The sequence below is a fragment of the Carassius gibelio genome, chromosome B10 (assembly GCF_023724105.1).
Source record: "Carassius gibelio isolate Cgi1373 ecotype wild population from Czech Republic chromosome B10, carGib1.2-hapl.c, whole genome shotgun sequence".
Lineage (NCBI taxonomy): Eukaryota > Metazoa > Chordata > Actinopteri > Cypriniformes > Cyprinidae > Carassius > Carassius gibelio.
Genome location: NC_068405.1, coordinates 10,970,918 through 10,992,895, shown reverse-complemented (window position 1 = coordinate 10,992,895; position 21,978 = coordinate 10,970,918). Strand labels below are relative to the sequence as shown.

The 21,978-nt window shown below is 35.8% G+C and overlaps 2 protein-coding genes across 4 annotated transcripts; one reads left to right on the top strand and one right to left on the bottom strand.

The window, feature by feature from the left end:
• On the bottom strand, positions 1–1,777 carry pbdc1 (polysaccharide biosynthesis domain containing 1). Its single transcript, XM_052567214.1, has 6 exons — positions 1,681–1,777; positions 1,191–1,256; positions 1,029–1,088; positions 649–789; positions 456–567; positions 1–353 (listed from the first exon to the last, which is right to left on the bottom strand). The coding sequence occupies exons 1-6, from the start codon at positions 1,708–1,710 to the stop codon at positions 235–237; spliced, it is 528 nt and encodes a 175-aa protein (XP_052423174.1). The 5' UTR covers positions 1,711–1,777; the 3' UTR covers positions 1–234.
• Positions 1,778–2,495: 718 nt separating this feature from the next.
• Positions 2,496–21,968, top strand: LOC127966778 (dematin). Of its 3 annotated transcripts, XM_052568022.1 has the most exons (15): positions 5,576–5,739; positions 9,973–10,032; positions 10,398–10,460; positions 10,602–10,757; positions 11,058–11,102; positions 15,278–15,395; positions 15,477–15,521; positions 15,658–15,801; positions 17,019–17,128; positions 17,301–17,406; positions 17,857–17,921; positions 18,797–18,850; positions 19,266–19,331; positions 19,640–19,720; positions 20,856–21,968. In XM_052568022.1, exons 2-15 carry the CDS (start codon positions 10,024–10,026, stop codon positions 20,967–20,969), a joined length of 1,176 nt encoding a protein of 391 aa, XP_052423982.1. In that variant the 5' UTR covers positions 5,576–5,739; positions 9,973–10,023; the 3' UTR covers positions 20,970–21,968. The 3 variants fall into 3 exon arrangements, with proteins under 3 accessions (XP_052423981.1, XP_052423982.1, XP_052423980.1); XM_052568021.1 differs by lacking the exons at positions 5,576–5,739; positions 20,856–21,968 and adding an exon at positions 2,496–2,678 and having other exon boundaries at positions 18,797–18,845; positions 18,978–19,720; XM_052568020.1 differs by lacking the exon at positions 20,856–21,968 and having other exon boundaries at positions 18,797–18,845; positions 18,978–19,720.
• Positions 21,969–21,978: the final 10 nt, after the last annotated feature.

Here is a 21,978-nt window from a genome sequence, read left to right as displayed (position 1 = left end):
TTTTTCAGGGGGAAATATGCACTGTTATTTATTAAACAAAAAGTGCCACATATTGCAGAAAAATCTAAATTGATTTAACCATCCAACTTTGGAGTACAAATGAGAAAAACAACTCTTTTACACACATTTACATAATGGGGAAAAATAGGTAGGACATTTAAACATGTTTCTCCACTGATGAGCTTTATGTAGAAAGATCTCTACATCGAGAAGGCCACTTCCAATAATAAGCTGTTATGATTCGCTCTTGTCTTGCTTCTGTTGTTTGGTTTTTGAATTGGCATTGTGGACGAAGTCATTGTATCCTTCTCTGTTCCTTGCGATCTCAATGGCGTAAAACTGGATTCTGGTCGCTGAAATTAAAATGAAGGGAAAAGTTAGACTTTTTGTTCTTAGTCTGTTTCCGGTGCACTTGTATGACGTGTACAAAGGAGTGAACGTGTGGCATCACGTACCGAATATCGTGTTCTCCTCTGTGTAGTCCTTTTGACAGTCTAAACGTAATAAAGTACCATAGTTGAAGTCTTCTACAACTTCTTCAAACTGGTTACAAAAGGGCCTCCATTTCTGGAAAAAAAGTGGAAAGATAGCTTGACCGATTCGTCATGAGTGAAATCTCAAATCAAACAGCAGAGTGACATCACGCACCTCTTTTGCGTCCACGGACTTCAGCAGCTCTGCATCCAGAACTTGAATACTTAGGTCAGGAAATGCTTCTCGGAATTTAGTGTATATCTGCTCATCTGATTTGGTTAGTTTTAGAAACTTGGGATCAACCGAGGAAATAAGCTGTAGAGAAATAAACCTGTCAGTGAAGCTGGACATATAATCCAGTGGTTCCCAACCCTGCTCCTGGAGGCACAGTTTGCAGGTCTCTTTTCTCTGATGCCAGTATTAGGTCTTGGAGTCTCTAGTAATGAGCTGATGACTTGATGTTGGTGTCAGTGTTGGGGTGTCTCCAGGACCAGGGTGGGGAACCACTGATTTAAGTGAAAACTGATAGAATATTGTGACACTCGTTCACTTACATTATAGTACACTTCTGCGTGATTGTAGGCTTTCATAGCCCACATTACTTCCAGTTGGGCCTGATGGCAAACATACAATATGGTTAGTGTTTTGAAGTGGGGATACTCTTACAAACTTAGTTTCTTGTTCCGCTGCAATTATCAAAACTTATCCCAACTCACGTCATTACCGTACGCCTCTGCTGGAAGAGAGAGCGCATGCGCAACCGCAGTGGCTCCTTCTATCCCCTGTTTATTAAACACAGGAACTCAAGTCAGTGGAAAATTAAACATTAACGTGTTTTAATAAATCTAAAACGTAAAACCCGTGCCAATAAAATCAAACAGTGCCATAAGAGACTAACGTAGAATCAATGTAACGTTATTAATCAACGCTGTCAGGTATCCTTGTTATAGTAACGCTACTACCTAAGCAATTTGAGCCTGGGTGAGTATAAATATCAGTGATGATGAAGGAAATTATTTCGTTATTTTTGCCATATGACCATAACATGCTTATTAGCATGCGGGCTAACTAAGATATAACATATTACTCTGGGCTCTGAGCGGTTATGAAAATACGTTACATGAGAGCATCGATTCAATAAAATACTATCACGTTATCACACCGTGCCTTGTTTTTGTTGATAAATTAAAATAATTTATTGCCTACCAGAGATGCAAGAACATCCCCCGTGTCCATGCTGTCGCCTTCTGACCCGGGGCCGGATGAGCTACAAACACGTCATGACGACAGGTCACGTGATTTAAATGGTAGAGATCAGTGCTTGTGTTGCTGTTCAGATCAGGGGCTTTTTTCATAAAACTAGTTTACCAAATAAGCCAGGCTTATTTAGTTAGTCTGTTGTTTTGGGAAAAAAAAAACGTTAATCAAATTCTATATTTATTTCAAATGTATTTGGTAGAATACTAATAAGAGGTTGCACTGCGCCCTCTAGGGCTGCTTTAGTAATAATCTTACCTTATCTAGTCTTGTTAAGCGGTTATTTAAAATATCATGAGCTATTAGTGCAGTGCAATTAATGTTAAATGTAAAAATACATTCATGTTTTATAAAATGCAATGTATCTGTCTAAATAATAAAAGACTTCGGCGACCTCTAATGTGATTTAGGTTCAATTAAAGCCTTCACGTATATACTCTATTTCTTTTCGTTGTTTATTTTAATTGTATAGATTTTTCATGTAGACTAGTTTTTTTATTCAGGTATATGTTATACTATTTATATTTCAGAAAAGTAGAACTTAAATGAAATTATCTAGGATATACATATATATATATATATATATATATATATATATATATATATATATATATATATATATATATATATATATATATATATATATATATATATATATATATATAGTATCACATTTCCTTAACACTGGCTTTTTTTCAAAAGCTTCATAGCGCATTTTGGGATCATAAACGCGTTCCGAGTCAGCTGACGCTGAGAGCGACTATGACGCTCAAGATGCTGTCTAGGCAGGCAGCTCAGCTCACTAGGTGTTTGAGACACGGCCAATGTGGCACACGAACATGAATGCGTAATGCTCGCAATGATCTTGAGTGCGTGTTTGAGAGACCCTTGAATTTCTGCATCTGCGGACGGAAAGGACAGAAGAAACCGCTGCTTTCCACTCTCAGGTACGATTAGACGACATGTTTATTTCTCATCACATATAATAGCTGGGATGCAGTGGAGGATGCGCTGATAGATATGGTCAAGTTATTGACGTGTATGGATTTGCGGTCATCGTTTGCAGCTGTTTGATGTAATGATATTCTGCCCTAGTCGATCATAAGCACCAGTAGAGGTAGCTCCTGTGGTAAACAGAGGCATCATCACACTTGATGGGGACACTTGTCCTTCTACATACACAGACGATCTCGCGATCTCCCGAGGACAATTATAGTTTTATTTGAAAATTCGAATCTGGGTTTAAAATCCAGACTAGAAAATAAAATTTGTCCTTAGGCCACATAACCTTCGACAAAATCTTAAGACCTTAAATAAGGACAGTGCTCTGTATGGGCCTGTCCTGTAGCCTACGCGTTATTTTCATGACTCGAGTCATAGAATTAACATTATTTACGATTGCATTGAAACCAATTATATTTTGATTCAATAAAATTTTGCTCGTATATAAACGTTTTTGTTTGATTTATTAGCGAATTACATTTTACTTTTGCCTTTCTAGCGTCCCGAAATAACAGAGAGATAAAAAAAAAACGGAGTAATTATACAGTAGGCTATAAAGAAACGAAATGAAAGTGAAGCAAATAGCAACAGTCTCATTGCTGACTCTGAAGACTGATTCAATGTTTTCCTGTCCAAAGCAACAGGAAACTACTGCTTCCTTCAGTCCTGCAGATTTTTTCTTTGAGCAACACTTTTTTTACTTTTATTTTTTTATTATTATTTTTATAAGTCTAGATATATTAAATGTACTGTTATTGTTGTTGTTATTATTATAGACTTATAATTAGATTTTTAAAAGTGTACTAGTGGGGAATTACCAGTGTTTGACTATAATACCAGCGGCTCTGATTCATATTAGTAGAAACATTTATCAAAGGAATGACTGCAGACAAAAACAAAATCTTTTGGTCTTTGAGTTGACAGCATTGATGGTGGCAGTGACAAGACTTTCTCATCTTCAGATTAAAGGTGGTCAGATGTAAGGAGCTAAGAGTCAGGTGGTGATGTCTTGATCCAGAGATTCTTCTCTCTCTCGGTGGTATATTTCCTTCTGGTTTGCCCCCTGTAGCTAAAGATTGCTTTGCGTTTATTTTGAATTCCCCATGGCATTTGAGAGACTATTTAGTACTGAAACATATGAAGATGAGTAGTGACTGTGCATAATGCACCTCTGAAGCAGACTGAATATCTGTTTGATATTATAAATCAAGTCACAGCAGATGACCTCCCCTTCCTGCACTGCTTCACTTAGATTGCATTTACATGGAAGATCAACGCTAAAGTAAAGTTTAATTTCTGTATAGTGTTTTCTGTCGTGTTCTGTTCTATTCTATTCCGTTTTGCGGTTTTAGGACTATTACAAACTATTCTTGTCTGGTTTTCATCTATTCTATTCATTTTATTCTGCCGCATTCTAATATTCCCTGTCATAATAATTCTATTTTGCCATTTGTTAGTTCAGGGCAATTCTAATCTTGTGTAGTATGTTGTTAATGTCTGGCCTAGATCTATTCCATTCTATTTTCTATCCTATTTCATTTTACTGTATTTAGAACAGGAATATTCTATTCTGTATGGACTAGATCAATTCCATTCTATTCTATTGTCACGTTCTGTTTTTTCCTGTTATTCTTTACTCATTCTTGTCATTACCCTGTTATTCTGTTCTACTCTGTTGTATTCCACTCTATTTAGCAGGTTTTAGGTTTTGCTATACTCTATTCATTCATGTCAATCTGATTTTGCCATTTTCAGGACTATTCTGTTCTTTCCTGTCTGGTTTAGATCTATTCCCTTCCCCTCTTTTTTTAATTCTATTTTGATATATTCTTTTTTTCCACTCATATTCCCTTCCATTTATTGAGCTGTTTTTGGGACTATTTAGGAATTTTTCTGTTGTGCTATATTCTATAAATTCCTGTCATATTCTATTATATTCAGCTTCACCATTTTAGAACATGTCTGTTCTATCATAATTTGTTCTGCTCTATTCTATTCTAATCTATTCTATTCTATTCCGTTCTGTTCTATTCTTTCCTTTCATGCTCTATTCTGTTGTTTTGTATTATATTTTGCCATTTTTTCGAATATTTCCTGTTATAGGCTATTCTGCTCTATTCTAATCTGTGGTATTCTATTCTGTTTGGTTCAGTTCAGTTCTGTCCTAAAACTGCAACACGGGATGTAATATGTTGTGTGGGGAAAAAGAGATTTGATGAGTTGTTATAATGCACTCTCCGGCCGTTGATGTCTTCTCCTGTCATTGAGATTGCTGCTAAGTGATTCACTAAGAGAAGTGAGAAGCATAGCAGGTTTAATCAATGGAGCACTAATCTGATTGAACAAATCCAGCAGTCAGTCTCTCCGCTGGTCTGATCTTCACAAGCTTGTTGACTGAACTAGGCAAGACAATCCAGATCTCTGCTAAACCCCCAGGCGCATGACCTGGATAGCACTACACGCGGAATAAAGCTGAGTCTGGAATAAAGAAACATGGCTGCCCGGCCACGAGAAGCACATCAGAAGTGATGGGGAGGAGTTAGGAAGAGCTTGTTTTCTAGGCCGTGATGTGCAGCATGGCCATTGTTCTCTTATGAGAGATCTTCAAGAGCCAGAAACACAAGCAACTCCTCACATCACGCTCCCAGCGGAGCAGCAGGGCCTCACAGAGGTAATAGATCCTGTATCCATCAGCGTTGCTTGGAGAATTCTCTTCAGACGGAGCAGAGCGTTGCCCTGGTGACGCAACCGCCGGGTCTGATTGGGCGTTGGCTGCTCTTGGTCTGCTGAGATAAGTGCATTTCAGTTTGGGTGGAGAGAGAAGTGGGTGGGGTCTTCAAGGCAGCGTGTAGAGCGAGAGAGAGACGACGAGGACTAGGGAGAAGAGAGTGGGATGACAGGAAGTCTGGATCTCTCAGCGTAGGATTTCCTCTTCATCACAGAGCTGGAGCAGAGGTGGAATCCTGCTGTGTATTTCAGCTTGTTTTGCCTTTCAGACTGATGACGGTTGGTTTTTTATTATTTCTTTTATGTTATGTATTATTTATGGATTCTGTATTATATCAGTTGTATCATAACATAAATGTAGTTTACTAATTATTATGTATATTAAGGTTCAGATTCAAATCTGGTTTGTTTTTTCATTTAAAATTCAACTGCCTTCACTAAAAATATGGTTTAGGATCTCTCAGATATTGATAAAAACATACTTGTGTGACTATGTTGTCCTTGGAAGTGTGTTTTGATGGTCCTATTTTTCTAGGATATTTTTCCTCAATATGAAAGATTTTTAGTCTTGTCTTCCAGTGAAAATCCAACTAAACATCCATAAAACGAGTAATTTACTTATTTAATGACTATTAAGTAATTTACTTATCGGTAACATGATTAAGAAATAGATTTCTTTGCAGTGAATAAGAATCCTACTCCCTGACTGCTTACTCATGCATGCTAAAACTCCCTGTCTGATTGGAGATAAGGCTTTCTGTGGATCTCATGAATGCACTGCCTTGCTTCCTGATTAACACACACTGTTTTCTCTAATGCTTGCCTTGAAGCAGGTCCATTAATACCAGTCTGTTTCAGAGGAATGTTAGTATTGATAGATCATAAGCTTCTCTCTATGTTTTGGTGTAGTACATATTTTTAAGCTGCTTACATACATGTTGTTTTTATGTTCTCAGTGCAGACTATAATTACATTAGATAATATGAACAATGATAAATAGTTTACTAATACATTAGTCTGTTCATATTATTTAATGGAGCTAGTGATCTCATGGTTAACAGGTGCTCATTTATACTGGCCGAGGTCAAACAATTTCACCACTAGTTAAAAAATAGAATAATTTAATTTAAATTGTTTTAAAATTGTTTTTTAACAATAAATCAGCATTTAGCAAATGCTGAATAGCAAAAAGACAACGATTATTTAGTATTGTTTTAGTGCTGTCAAACGATTAATCACGATTAATCGCATACTAAATAAAAAATATTTGTTTGCCTAATATATGTGTGCTCTGTGTATATTTATTATGTATATATAATAATACACACATACATACAGTATATATTTTGAAAATATTTACATGTATTTATGTCTATTTATATTCATATAATTTATATTCTAAATAAATGTATTTATTATATAAACAAGGTTTTTCTGAAATATATACATGAATGTGTATTTATATATACTGTACTGTGCATGATAAATATACACAGCACACATACATATATTATGTAAACAAAAACTTTTATTTTGAATGCGATTAATCGTGATTAATCGTTTGACAGCACTAAAAGTTATATTAATCAGTATTAAAGCAATAATATTGTTTCTTTATGTGCTCTTTTTTTTCAGATAAAGTTGGTTATGTGTTTTGACATTGTCTCAAGACTCGTTAGCATCAATATTGAGATCAGGTCTATTGACCATTATGAGCATTTCCCCTGAAAGATGGCAGAAAGATTTGCAGTTGTGGTGCATCACTGTAAAGGCGAATCTAAAAACAATGGGCTCTGGTCTGTGCTGTGTTTTGAGGTGATGTGTGCTATCAGATTCCTGCTGGAGCAGCAGAAGGCTCAATTTTAAGGTTACCTGTAATGTGCACCACAGCACAAGCGACAGCAGAAAAACACAATAAAGTATGTCATCTCTGTACAGTAAGAAACCGGATAGTAAGAATCATACAAATGAAAATATCCTCCGGATGCCATTATTATTGTCATTACTGAAGTGCACAATTGTCTTCTGAGCGTGTGAATGAGCAGTAAATCAAACTTTATTTGTGCCTGGTGCTCAGGGACTCTTCTTAGCCAGATTGAACTTGAATTACAGACGGCTTGATGCACATGGGTCCCCTCATCTCAAACACAAGCCATTTACATTGTATGTGCATGTCAGTAAGGAGGTGCTGAGGGTTTCAGTACTGTGTCCTTCATGCCAGAGTAAACCTGACCTGAGCTGATCGCTAACCCTCCTAACCAGCAGAGACAGCCAGCTGTGGCTGAGGTCAGGCCGGGGCGGAAAAGATGGAGGAGAGGAAACCAATAGTGATGATTGGTGACACAATAGATTTCTGTCTCACTGCCCTTAAATTACAAAGCTTTGTGTAAAGGAAAAAAAATTAGGTTTTTTCTTTAGAATAGCCAAAGAAGAAATGTTTAAAATGCTGTAAATGGGAATAATAAAGAGGTAAAAGTTTGTTCCAAATATTAATAAATACCTTAAAAGTAATATAATATAAATGTATATTAGGTTATAAATTATATATATATATATATATATATATATATATATATATATATATAAATAATACTAAAGTAACACGATACAGAATCTCTTTTCATGGAGATCATCTTACAAAATTGTCTCTGCATATTAAACTTATAGCAGTATTTTTGAAAATATTTTTATTTATTTGAGTGGAGGTGTGTGTAATTGGCATTAAAACATGCATTTCCCTCGACATTTTGTCTCTTTTCCCCTGAAGCAAGGCATGAGCAGTCAAAACACAGCAGAACGTCAAACCTCTCGCGTTACCTCGGGTGAACTCAACTCCCAACTCCAGCAAATCAAAGAGATGTTTTTGCAAAAAAGCATCTCTGTCAACTATTTTAATGCAAGGACATGGTTTCAAAAGGCCTTGAGGCTTGTATCCTTCCCAGAGAATGTCACTTATGTTCTTTTCATGAAATATTTCAAGGCTCATCCTTAAATGAAATTGAAATGACTGAAATTCGAATTAGCACATTAACCCTTGCCATCCCGAGACCACCTGTACTGAGCATACTCAGCTGATGTTGGGACCTGAAAAATACTGTGGTCAGTTCTCAATTCTGCTCATGGGTGAGCAATCATGATGTCACTTCCCCTCCCCCACACTAACAGGATACCGTCCCTGCTGCATCTAATGAATTAACATGTAATTTCATAAAGACACGAGTCCACTGATCCTCTATAGTGGAGATCAGATGAATGGTATAACTGTTCCCCTTCATGTTTATTCATACTAATAGCAGCTATTCACATTGATACCAGTCAATTCTTCCAGTATGGACAAAAACATGCAGTTCATTGAAATATGAATAAATACTACAGCTATATTATACTGGCCTATAAATAACACTAGACCGAATTGCAGGTCTTGGGATCAACTTTGACTTTGAACGTTGTCTCTCGCATATTAAATTGAGCTAGGAGCAAGTGTTTTAACAGGAAAAATGACATACATTGAATTTAATATTCATTTTATGGTACCTTTCTACCATAAAACGGATGATACGCATCTCTGAATCCAATGAGCTTGTCATGCATGTATCGTGTATTGAGTGCTGAATGAGTGTAATACGGGTGGGTGTTGAACGCCCTCAGTGGGAGGCTAATTAAATGGATCGCCTCAGTCTGCAGAAAATACTTAACAAAATATATTTTCCCTGTAAAAAAAAAAAATCTAAATATAACAAGATTTGTGAAGATTTTACAATTTACGTGAGAAGAAATCGTTGTTTATTAAAGAATAGGTCAGTTTTTTTTCTTGTAGACAGATAATTTATCAAAAGAGACATTAAAATATAAATAATTAAAAATAACTTATTTTGAAATCTCTATTCATGAAAGAATCCTAAAATTGAGAAATGTAGGTTTCCACTGAAATATTAAGCAGCACAGCTGTTTCCAACTTTGATAATCATAAGAAATGTTTATTGGGCAGCAAATCAGTATATTAGATTATTTTCTGAAGGATTACACTGAACACTGGAGGAATGATGTGGAAATTCAGCTTTGACATCACTGGAATAAAATATGTTTTAAAATATATTCAATTGGAGAACAGTTATTTTAAGATCTAATAATATTTCACAATATTACTGATTTACTGTATTTTTATATATTAAATGTGGCCTTGGTGAGAACTGAAAGAAGGGTTTTTTCTTTTTTCAAAAACAATAAAAGAAAAAAAATCTTAATATAATTATAATAATAATACAAATATAATTTATAAATATATAAAATTTTAATGAACAAAAATAAATGTAATCCAAGAAATATTCTCTTCATTTTTTTATAATAATAATAATAATAAATGTAACTGGGAAATTTTATTAAAATACTGCTCAACAAAATTAGTTAGCCTCAACACTGCTTTAGTATTGTTTGACTTATAATTCATTATTTATGATACTTAATTTGCTTCTATTTTGATTTCATGTTTGGCTTTTTTGTACTCTTTTGCAGATCTGTGTAACTTGAAGAGCGAAGAAAGGAGTTTTATAGTTTACCTCAGTCATGCAGAAGGTAATGTATGTGGATGTTATCATGCTTGATTTTTTTTTTTTTCAAGTTAATTTCATTTCAAGCCATTTTTGCCAAAAATCATCAAACGCTAGAATTTCCAGAATGTTTTCTCAATTCCTCATATGTGGACCCTAACCTCTATTTTGTCTTTCTGTCAAAGTAAACCCATTAAAGTATGATCAGATCTGCTGTGGGGGTTTTTTTTCACTTAGTGTGAATGGAAAGGGGGCGTGGCTGACTGACACACATCATCAGTTTGACTGATGACATTACTTATAGATCTTATTTCTCATTAACAACATGTCACTGGATAGAAGCAGTTAAATGATGACCTCTGACCTTTTTGCTCTGCTCTCCCACCACAGGCAGGGACGGCCCCTTCCTCCCGGGGTCCAAGTGCTCCTGGGTCCCCAGCCACCTCGATTGTGGTAAGTAAAACTTTCCGTTTCACTGATAACACATGCGTTCTGTTATCTGCCATAAAGCACATGCTTCCCATGAACCCAGTGAGGCATCTCAGAGGACAAGCGTTTCTTTCACTCAGCCTCTCTCTTTCGAACTCCCCAAAGGCACGCATGGACAATCAGGTCATTGGATATAAGGACTTGGCAGCCATTCCCAAAGACAAAGCCATTCTTGAGGTGGAACGGCCAGATCTGATGGTGTACGAGCCGCATTTCAATATCTCAGCCCTGGATCGGATAAGTCTCTCCAGGAGCAGAGAGGTCAGAAAAGAACGAATGTGTCTTTAGATCGAGTCTATGTTTCGTTGTACCATTGGGAAGCATTTGAGAAGCTTTATTGTGTGTTTTACAACTTCCACTTTAAGTGGAATCAATATATGTGTTTTGGCGAACAGGAAGCAGGATATAATGGTGAGGTGTAACTTTAATGCTATTAGTCAAGCTTTGTTATGCATGTGAAATCATTTGTGTGTGTTAAAGAGCCACAGAGCCATTGGATTTCAGACGCTGAAAACAATAAACACATGTGTGTGTTCTGTTTTCTCTCCTTGTCTCCTCCAGAGATCGATGTCTCCTCATTCTATCTCTCCCCCGCCTTCCCCTGAGGTGAGCCAGCAAGCCTCTGTCCATCATTAGGTTTAACCACCACACTTCTCTTCCTGTACACTTCCTGTGTCATTGTTTTACTGAGCCACTCCGTTAATTAATAAATTATATTTCAGCTGTGTTTCCCAAAGCAAATATGTCTTTAGTTCTGTTTCATTCATGTTAAGAATAATGTTAATAATTACATTTATAATAGCTTAATTGGCCGTAATATGCAAATAATCAACAGCATGTTGTTATCATTATATCATTTATAATTCATTATAATCATTGCTATTAATTAGAATATTAAATTGTAGTATTGTTTTTTAATATTGAATATAAATTAATACGATTAATCATTAACATTTATTAATCATAATAGTTACATTTTAGTCCCTCTTTACTGATTAATATTATACATTTTTACTTATTATTATAAATTATTATGGTACAGTATTTGAATATTGTTGTTATATTGAATATTAAGTAATATTATTACAATTTAATTGAAGTCATATAAACATTATTATAAAAAAAAAATAAGCAAATCTAAAAAGGAATAAGTTTTTACAATCCATTATATTTTTATTTTTATTTATTTAGTTCTTGGTAATTAATTAAAATTGGCCACTATTAGACATAACTTGACAGTTATTAGTGTCATATAGTTATCAGCCAGAAGTATTGTAAAGATACATCTTGTGATTCAAAGCTAGGGCACATCATCAGTGATGTTACTAACGGTCATCGGGTGTTTGGGTCTTTCAAGCATCAGAGACCCTCGCACAGGTGACCCAGCTAAGGTTGATCAGCCCTCAGCTTGTGCCCTAGCAGCGCTCAACCACAGATTTCCCTCTTTAGCCAGAGCCACCTAGAAGCTTTCTCTGCTGCCTCTGTACTATTATAGATGGCCCTTCTTCTCCTCTCTCTAGTAATGCCGAGTGCAGTATAAGATCTGCTGAGAGACTTTCCTGCAAAGCCTCTGCATCCAACTTCCACTGGCAAGCACCTTGCCTTCCACCCTTTCCTGTGGCCATCGCTAACTAAACTGTTGTACTTCTCCTTCTTCCGCTCAAAGGCCTCCTCCATGCGCTCTACCCACGGCACTGTAAGCTTCAGCATGACATGACTCTTCATTGCTTCTGACACCAGAACAATGTCAGGCCTGAGGGTGGTTTCAGCGCCGTGCTGCAGGAACTTGAGTTGACTGCCAAGATCCACTGTAAGCTGCCAGAACTGTGCACTGTGGAGCAACCCTGATATTGCTCTTGATGTTGCTTTCGCTTTCTCCCCAGCTCTAATGAAGTAGGTGGTTTGCTTCCGGGGTATGGACATTCGACAGCTCATGATGGCACTGCAAATGCTCTCTGCGATGGTCTTGAGTACCTGGTCATGTTGCCATCAGTATCGTCCTTTCCCCCAGAGCTTTTGGGCAGTAAATTAGAATATGCTCATGGGTCCCCTTTCTCTGGCAGAGTAGACATGCCGGTGTATCGGCCAAGCCCACGCCGTACAGATTGGATGGACTGGGAAGGACGTCATAGACTGCCAGGACTAGGAACTTAAAGGGGGGGTGAAATGCTATTTCATGCATACTGAGTTTTTTACACTGTTAAAGAGTTGGATTCCCATGCTAAACATGGACAAAGTTTCAAAAATTAAGTTGTACGTTTGAAGGAGTATTTTTGTTCCCAAAATACTCCTTCCGGTTTGTCACAAGTTTCGGAAAGTTTTTTTAGAGTATGGCTCTGTGTGACGTTAGATGGAGCGGAATTTCCTTATATGGGTCCTGAGGGCACGTCTGCCGGAAGAGCGCGCTCCCGTATAGCACAGCACTGAGAGCACAACAGACTTCACTGATCAGAGCGAGAGCGTCGCGAAATGTCACAAAAGAAGTGTGTTTTTGGTTGCCAGGGCAAGACAACCCTGCACAGATTACCAAAAAAACAGCATTAAGGGACCAGTGGATGGAGTTTATTTTTACAGAGCATCAACGGAGTTGTGCAAGTGTTTTTGTTTGTTCCCTGCATTTCGAAGATGCTTGTTTTACAAACAAGGCCCAGTTTGACGCCGGATTTGCACATCGTTTATTTCTTAAGGATGATGCAATCCCAACGAAAAAGGGTCACGATCGTGTGTTGGAACCGCAGGCGGTGAGTAAAACTGCTTCAAATATCTCTGCCTCCTTGTTAGTGCGTCCCCTCCCATGCACAGGAGACCCGGGTTCGAGCCCCGCTCGGAGCGAGTCGTTGCTGCTGCTGCTCTCGTTCAGTTTCAGCCTCTGGATCTGATTCTGGATCATAAATAAACGGCTGAATCTGACTGTAAGCCATGGTTTGTTTTGGTTGGTTTTGTCCTCACGGTGTCACAGCTTCCAAACGCTATCAACACAAAAGCCTACTCGTGCTCGTGATTCTTTAGCTCCGCCCACACGTCACGCCTCCGGCCGGTCGTGTTTTTCCGGGAAAAATCGGTACAGACTATCTTTCTCTTATGAATATAATAAAACTAAAGAGTTTTTGGAGTTATGAAGGATGCAGTACTACTCTATAGTACTCAAGATTAACAGGATATTGAGTGAAAACAAGCATTTCACCCCCCCTTTAATACGGTGTGGCTCTGCCCTCCACCTGATCTTCCTCTCCAAAACTTGCTCCCATCTCATTCAGGCACCTTGCTGTCTCATTCCCACTGCTCTGCTACAGTAGTTTTCTGAAATCGTTGTAATAGTCCAGGATGAGTTCTCTTACAACGGCTGGGACATGGTGCCTCTCCAGGGTTTCAAGCCGTAGGCATTGGTCAGATCTAGCTACAGCACCTCTAGGTCTCCCATGTTCTCCCTTGCATCTCTGAGGAACTGTGTGAGCATGCCTGTGTGCTCTAAACACCCTGGTGTGCCCAGGATGCCACCTTTCTGCACAGAAGTGTCTACATACAGATTCTGAGGAAGAACTTGGTTAGTCGCTTAGCTACGATGCTGAAGAAAATCTTCCCTTCAACACTGAGCAGCGAGATGATTCGGAACTGTCTGATGTTCTTGGAGTCTTCCTCTTTTGGGATCCACACTCCTTCTGCAACTCGCCACTGATGCACTGCTTTCCCTCTTCTCCAGATAACCTTCAACATCTTCCAAAGCCAGTGCAGTAGCTTGGGACAGTGCTTGTAGAACTTGTAGTGTGTTCTGCTTGGTCCTGGTGCAGATATTGACCTTGCTTTCCGTACCACTTCCTGAACTTCTATTAGGAATGGCTCCCTCAGATTGAAGGCCTCCATCGGATCTGGTGGTATTATCACAGCCTTGCACTGCCCTAGCTCCTGGTCTTGCATAGGGTCCCTGAAGGTGTCTTGGAGGCATTGGTCAAGTTCTTCCTTAGTACAGGCCAGCCATCCACTGTGTTTCTGTGTTTTTTGTATACATAACAAAAAAGTGTGAAACAACTGAAAATATGTCATATTCTAGGTTCTTCAAAGTAGCCACCTTTTGCTTTGATTACTGCTTTGCACACTCTTGGCTTTCTCTTGATGAGCTTCAAGAGGTAGTCACCTGAAATGGTCTTCCAACAGTCTTGAAGGAGTTCCCCGAGAGATGCTTCGCACTTGTTGGCCCTTTTGCCTTCTGTCTGCGGTCCAGCTCACCCCTAAACCATCTCGATTGGGTTCAGGTCCGGTGACTGTGGAGGCCAGGTCATCTGGCGCAGCACCCCATCACTCTCCTTCTTGGTCAAATAGCCCTTGATGCCTTCAGTGTGACTCTACAATTTTCATAGTCATGAAAATAAAGAAAACTCTTTGAATGGTGTGTCCAAACTTATGGTCTGAACTGTATATATATCTATATATATATATATCAATTAATATTATCAAAGGTACCAATTATTTTATTGAATATAAAAATGAATGTTTATTATTATTGTGCATTCCTAATGAACTAATCAAGCTAGAACACTGAACAGTGGAATCAATTGGCACTCTATGCTGCTGAGCACTCTTTTTACAGTAAGGCATGAGTTTGCATTGTCATTTTATTGATGCAGGCAGTGAAATATGATGGCCTGGCTTCAGTTAACATGCTGAGTGTTTCAGTTATGCCCACTCTTTAGATTGAAACAGGAATTTATGTCACCATATTGAAGTGCTTCATTATTAGCATTCCAGAGTAATAGAAGGTTTATGCAGTTCCCCTGTTCCTTCAGATATTTGCTTCTAAAGAGTCAAAGGAGTGGTCAGAGCAGGGCTCTCCAGGAGGCTCCAACATGGGCTCCACGGTGCAGCTCCGCAAAATCAGCCCCGTGCAGCACTTCCACAGGCCAGGTACTTCATAGCACAACCACACCTTTCAGAATCATTCAAACGTGTGTGAGTTGTAACTGTACACGTACATTTATGTTTCAGACATGGGCATCAACATCTATAAGAAGCCACCAATTTACAAACACGGTATTTGTTCTTTTACTCTTTAATACATATATTTTTCTAGTTAGTGATCTTCACCTCACTCTCATGTAGGATTGTTGTATTGAAAGATGAACTGGTCACATTATGCATCTGATGTTTATCTCGTCTCTGTCCTCAGACGGACAGACGGGAACGTCTCACAGTAAACATGATGTGATCATTGAGTCCTCCAAGTTCCCAGCAGCCCAGCCGCCGGATCCCAGCCAACCTTCAAAGATAGAGACGGAGTACTGGCCCTGTCCCCCCTCTCTAGCCACTATGGGTAAATGCTCAGCAGCTTCATATTTCTGTTTATTTACTCCCGCTCCACATCACTGCATACTGAAGGTGAAATGACTGAAGTGTGATGTCCCTGATAATATTGCAGCTGTAGAGAAGCAAGTTAACTTGAATTAATCAGAGATTATTAACTTTTCAGCATATGTTTGTTTAAAATGTAGTATAATAAATATAAATATTATTTGTATAATAAAAATAGGATAATAAATATTATTCATTATAATATTATATTGTAGTATTTTCATATTATTGTGACATTAAATACAAATTAAATAAATATTGTCTTTCTCCACTGATTAATAATTTAATAGTTATATTATAAAATTATTACATTATTACATTATTTTTTTACAATATTATATTGTAGTAATCTAATATATTAATATTAAATATAAATATTAATACTAATCAAGCCATACTATTAATAATTATTTTTAACATTATTAATTATAATAATTAATATTTAGTCTTGTTGATTATTATTTTGTAATATATTGTAGGATTCTGATATCTGTCATGTTAAATATGAATATTCATTATTCAATGACTAATAATTCATTCATTTTAATAATTAAATGTAATTTATCTCCACTGTTTTACGATTACATTTTTAATACTTCTTATTATAAAATATTACAATATTATATTGTAGGATCCTAATATTATTGTAAAATTAAATATATATATATATATATATATATATATATATATATATATATATATATATATATATATATATATATTAATGTGATATATGAATTATTACTATTATTAGCATGTGATTAATAAATATTATTTTTTCCAAGTTATATGTATTATTGCTATTGTAAATTATATTATTTGTCAAATATTGTAGTATTATGATATTATTGTAATATGACTATGAGTTATTGATTTTAATTACTAATGATTAGCATTCGTTTTATTAATTTAAATTAAACATTTCTCCACTGGTTTATGATTTAATTTGTATGACTTCTTACTATTCAATATCACAATATTGTATTGTAGTATCCTAATATTATTTCAATATGAAATATAAATGTGAAATACTACTATTAACATTATTGATTATAATAATTAAAATGTATGAAATTATTGATTAAATCAATATGATAATTTAATTTTCATATTCATGTTGTAGTATTCTAGTATTGTTGTAATATTAAATATGAATAAACATTCGCTCTCTCCTTGCAGAGATTGAGTGGAGGAAGAAGGCAGCCGAGCAGGGAAATCCAGTCGAGGACGACGAGTTTGAGGATCTGACAGAAGATGCAAAGAGACTCCAGGAACAGGAGCTTCAGAAGGTGAAAGTACTGTTGAGATTAATATCCCTCTCTGTCTACATAAATCAGCCGCTGCGCTGGGAATATTTCTCCAAGGCTAGATGATGAAGTGTTTTGTTTGAAGGCAGTGCTGGAAGGATACGCACAGCATTAATGGAGCTCGCTAATCATGACTGGGCTGTTTGTTTTTCAGATACAGTCCAACTTGGGCAAACTGATCCTGAAGGAGGAAATTGAGAAATCAGTGGTCATCCGCAGAAAAACACGCTCCCTGCCAGACGGGGCAAACATACAGTTGGGTATGTGATGTCTGTTTTAGTCTCAGCGCACTTCATGCAACATGTGCTTTCAGTAGCTTCATCTATTGACACTTGAAAGACACTTTATAGGAGAGTTTACACTCTTAACATCTAAGGTTCTTTGTTGATATTGATAGCTCCATGAAGAACCTTTGTAAAAAGGTGCACCTAAAGGTTCTTTGGGAAACCTAGAATGGTTCTTCTGTGGCATCACTGCAACAAACTCCTTTCATTTTAAAAGTGTATACGCGCTGCATTTTTCTAATCTCTCTTTATACACACACCACAGTAGATTTGTATCAAGCGTCTCACGCATGTTGCTCCTGCCAGCAAGTCACTGAGGACACTCAGTGTTCAGATGATGAACTGCGTTCGTGTGAATAGAAAGTCTATTGAGGAATGTGTGTATATTGTGCTTCTAATGAAATGTTTCATTGACATTCATTGCAGGATCATCAGCCAGTGCTACTAAATCAGCCTCTTTACCTCCCTGCAGTCGAACGGGCCTCACCAGGGTACCTTCCTATAATGCTGATCTATTTCATTATTAACATTATTATTATTATTATTATTATTATTATTATTATTATTATTGTTGTTGTCATTTAACATTGAAAATCCAGAAATGTTCTAAATTATTGTTATATATGAAAATTAATAGTATTCATTCTTACAATTATTAATGGAAATAAAATGACAAATTAACAAATTAATTCTATCTTTACTTAATAATATTATTTTAATATAAAATATGTACATTTAATAATAATAATAATAGTTAACATTATTAACTGCAATAATTCAAATATAGTCTTTCTTTCTAATATAATACATTTTCAATTGTAATTATAAATATTAATTAATACTGTTAATTAACATGAATTTTTTTTTTTGATCAGTATCATATGAATGTTTTATTAACTATGAATATTAATTCATAAAAATACTTATTAGCATTCATTATTTTAATAAATAAATTTAATTTCACTTTACGGATAAACATCTTTCTTTGATATATTTAAAATGACCAATGAAAATATGAATTATTAACATGATTCACTGTAATATTAATATGAAAATTCATCATATTAATTGTAGTAAATAACACGTAGTCTTTAATTACTGATTAAAGACAGTATATATTGTTCTGATTGGTTAATATTTTCACTCTTAAAATATGGGTTTGCTGTTACATCGGGTATAGTTGGCAAGATATAAATATTGGTTAGCACATAATCTGTTTTAAGTTTGGGTGTCATATCATATTGGGTGAATATGAAGGTTGATTTTTAAAAATGGGCCGGTCATGTGGCAGACATGTCAGCTGATGTTTAAGACATGCCTGTAGCGTTTTTGTGTCTCTGATGTGTGTTTCTCTTCATGCATGTAGCTCCAGTCCGCAGACTTCACCTCCACAGACAATGGGAAAGCAAAAACAGGTACGGTCAGTCACATAAGCAGTGCATCGAAATTGTCATTATTTATATGTTTCTGCTATGATATCATACGAATTTGAGAAAATATGAGGCAAATATTTGTTTCTGAATATTTTTTCTTTCTGTGCTCCTCAGGTGTACAGGTAAGAAGATCTCCCAAGCGTGTGGCTGCTGCATGGTTTTCTAATATGCCAGCAGCAGCTAACAGGCTGACATTTGCTGCTACTAATGTTCCTTTACCCTGACATCAGCCTACACTCCTCTCATTGCTTCAGACTCATTTGATCTCCGCACACTGTTTGCACACTTAATAATGAGTCGAATGAGGCTGATTCATTATTATGGATGGAAATGTACCTGTCTCATATTGATCTCCTTTGTCCTGGGGGGTCATTTTTGGGGGCTGGGGTGGCGTCTTCATAGAATGGCGATTCTCAGAGGGGGAGAATGGACAGAGGAAGCTCTCTTCCTAGTATTCTGGAACAGAAGGTGAGGCAGACCTTACGAGACCCTCCAAAGTTTTCATGTTCTGCTTCTCTCTTCTAAGCCCATGCCACACATTCACTCGCACACATCCATGTTGCTTCTAAACCTCGCTTCCACTGAATGCAGAATTCAGTATGATGCCATCCATGCAGACAGCACCGAAGTGAAAACTTTGGAGGTTGTGTTGTGAACATTCTCCCTTGAGCAAACCGCTAATATGTGACGGCCTGTTTACTGTGTCCAGTCAATCAAAAAGGACGAGTACCGCATAAAATGTTACCAAAATGCAATGAAATCTCATCTCCCTTCAGATATATCCATATGAAATGCTGGTTGTAACCCACAGAGGGCGCAGTAAACTTCCTCCAGGTGTTGACAGGACCAGATTAGAGGCAAGTCACAAATAAACACTGCTTAACCTTTAGTTTATAAAAAATGTGATATAACAGTTTAATGTGTTTGAGTTTTTTTTTTTTTTTTTTTTTTTTGCCATTATATGCTCAAAATAATTAGCAAAAATAATTATTTATATTATTGTTTTATTAAGAAAATATGAATAATTAATCATTATTAAAGTATTATTACATGACATAATGCAAATAATAATAATTAGAAAATGTGTATTTATTTATTTTTAATTTGTGGTAGGAGTGTTTGGAAAACATAAAAAAAAATAATAAGAAAAATTATTGTTATTATTATTAACAATAATAGTAATGAGAATTATTATTATTATTGTAAATAGTAACTAAATGTATTTGTTTATTTATTTATTATATGTGATTGTGTATTTGAGAAAAAATAATAATAATAAAATTTATTTAAAATATATTTATTAATCTGTGAAAACATATTGAATACAATAAATATTTCTTGATGTTTTTTTTTAATTTTCAAATTTTTATTATTATTATTATGTTTTCCAAAAACTCATACCACAAATCATACATTGTTATTATTATTATTATTATTATTATTATACGATAAAGTAACTGAACATACTGTATAAACAGATTTATTTATGATTGCATGTTTGAGAGAAAATAACAACATCATCATTTATTAAAAATATTAATTATTATTAAATATTAAATATTTTTATTGTTTTCCAACTACTCCTTTCACAAATGCATAAATACATTTTATAAATTTTTTTTTTACGAATTTTAATATTTTCAGATAATTTATTATTATTATTATTGTTGTTGTTGTTGTTGCAAACATTCCTACCACAAACAAACAGATAAATAAATAAATGTAATAAACTAAATAAACAAAGTAATAATTTTAATCAACTAAATAATGTTTTATAAAAAATATATATATTGTTTCAGTATTTTATAGACATGGTGATAGTATGCCATATCTGTGATACTAATATACTCTGCTGTAAATAATATTGTAACATAATTTAATATAGATTGCACTATTTGCTGAAGTTAAGTTGGCGATGTTTCCCCGTCCTCTATAGTATTCGTCTCAGACCGCACACATAACTGAACGCTTGTTGTTCTTTTGTCTGTAAAGCGGCATCTGTCTCCGGAGGACTTCCACAGTTTATTCGGAATGTCCATCACAGACTTTGATCGTCTGTCACTATGGAAACGGAACGACCTGAAGAAGAAAGTGTCCCTTTTCTAACATTAGGACTTTCGGACTTGGAAACTGAACCCCTCGCCCTCCAGAGACACCAGTTATATCCACTCTAATCTAATACGGATGCTATGCAGACATTTGAAGAAGACACCACATCACCAGATGATATTTCACTCACATAAACAGCACTCTCTCTACGTCTGGTATACATAATAAAGACATAATAAAGACTCATGCATCCCTACAGTCGCTTCATATCTGGAAAATCGGTTTATTAGTGATGAAATATCAATTTCATAAACTGCTCCAGCCGTTTCTTTACGCCTTACATCTATTTCAAATTCTTAAAGTGCCCAGAGATGTTTATAATAATAGGCCTATATATTTACACAAAGTTTTAATCGTAAACGTCACTTGTTTTTTATTATTTGTTCACTAATATTCCACTGTAAACGTAATTTATTGTATCCCAAACACATATGGCACTGTACATATATATTGTTATTTTTATTTATTCTTGGTGTCGATATGTAAAAGTTCAGCTTTAACAATCACTAGATCAACATTTCTAACATCTAGCAAAAATGAAATGTTCATCATCATTCATTAAAAATGCATGGACACTAGGTTTACTCCATTTATTCAGTTTTACCGATAAAAGCACTGCGATATACAACTTCTATTCACGCTAATAGCAACAGTGTTCTATTGTGGACTAATATGAACTATCTGAGCTCAGGCTTGCTGGTAAGCTCTGGCTTTTAGGTTGTAATTACTAAACAGCACTAGAGGATCTTTGTTCCACTCCGTTCTCTTGGATTCCAGATGTGTTTTGTCGATGCATACTTGTGTTTTTACTGTCTTTAGTAGTTGGTCTCCATTGTGGTCTTTTAAAACTGCACAGGTGTTATCAAGTCATGCACTGCACGCTTACAGAGGAGACTGCCCAACGATTACGTGTCTGTCATAGTTCTGTGTTTCATCAGCGTTTTTATGTAACATGGTGTAATGTTGAAAAAATAAAATAAAAGCTTCATGTTAGAATTTGTGTCAA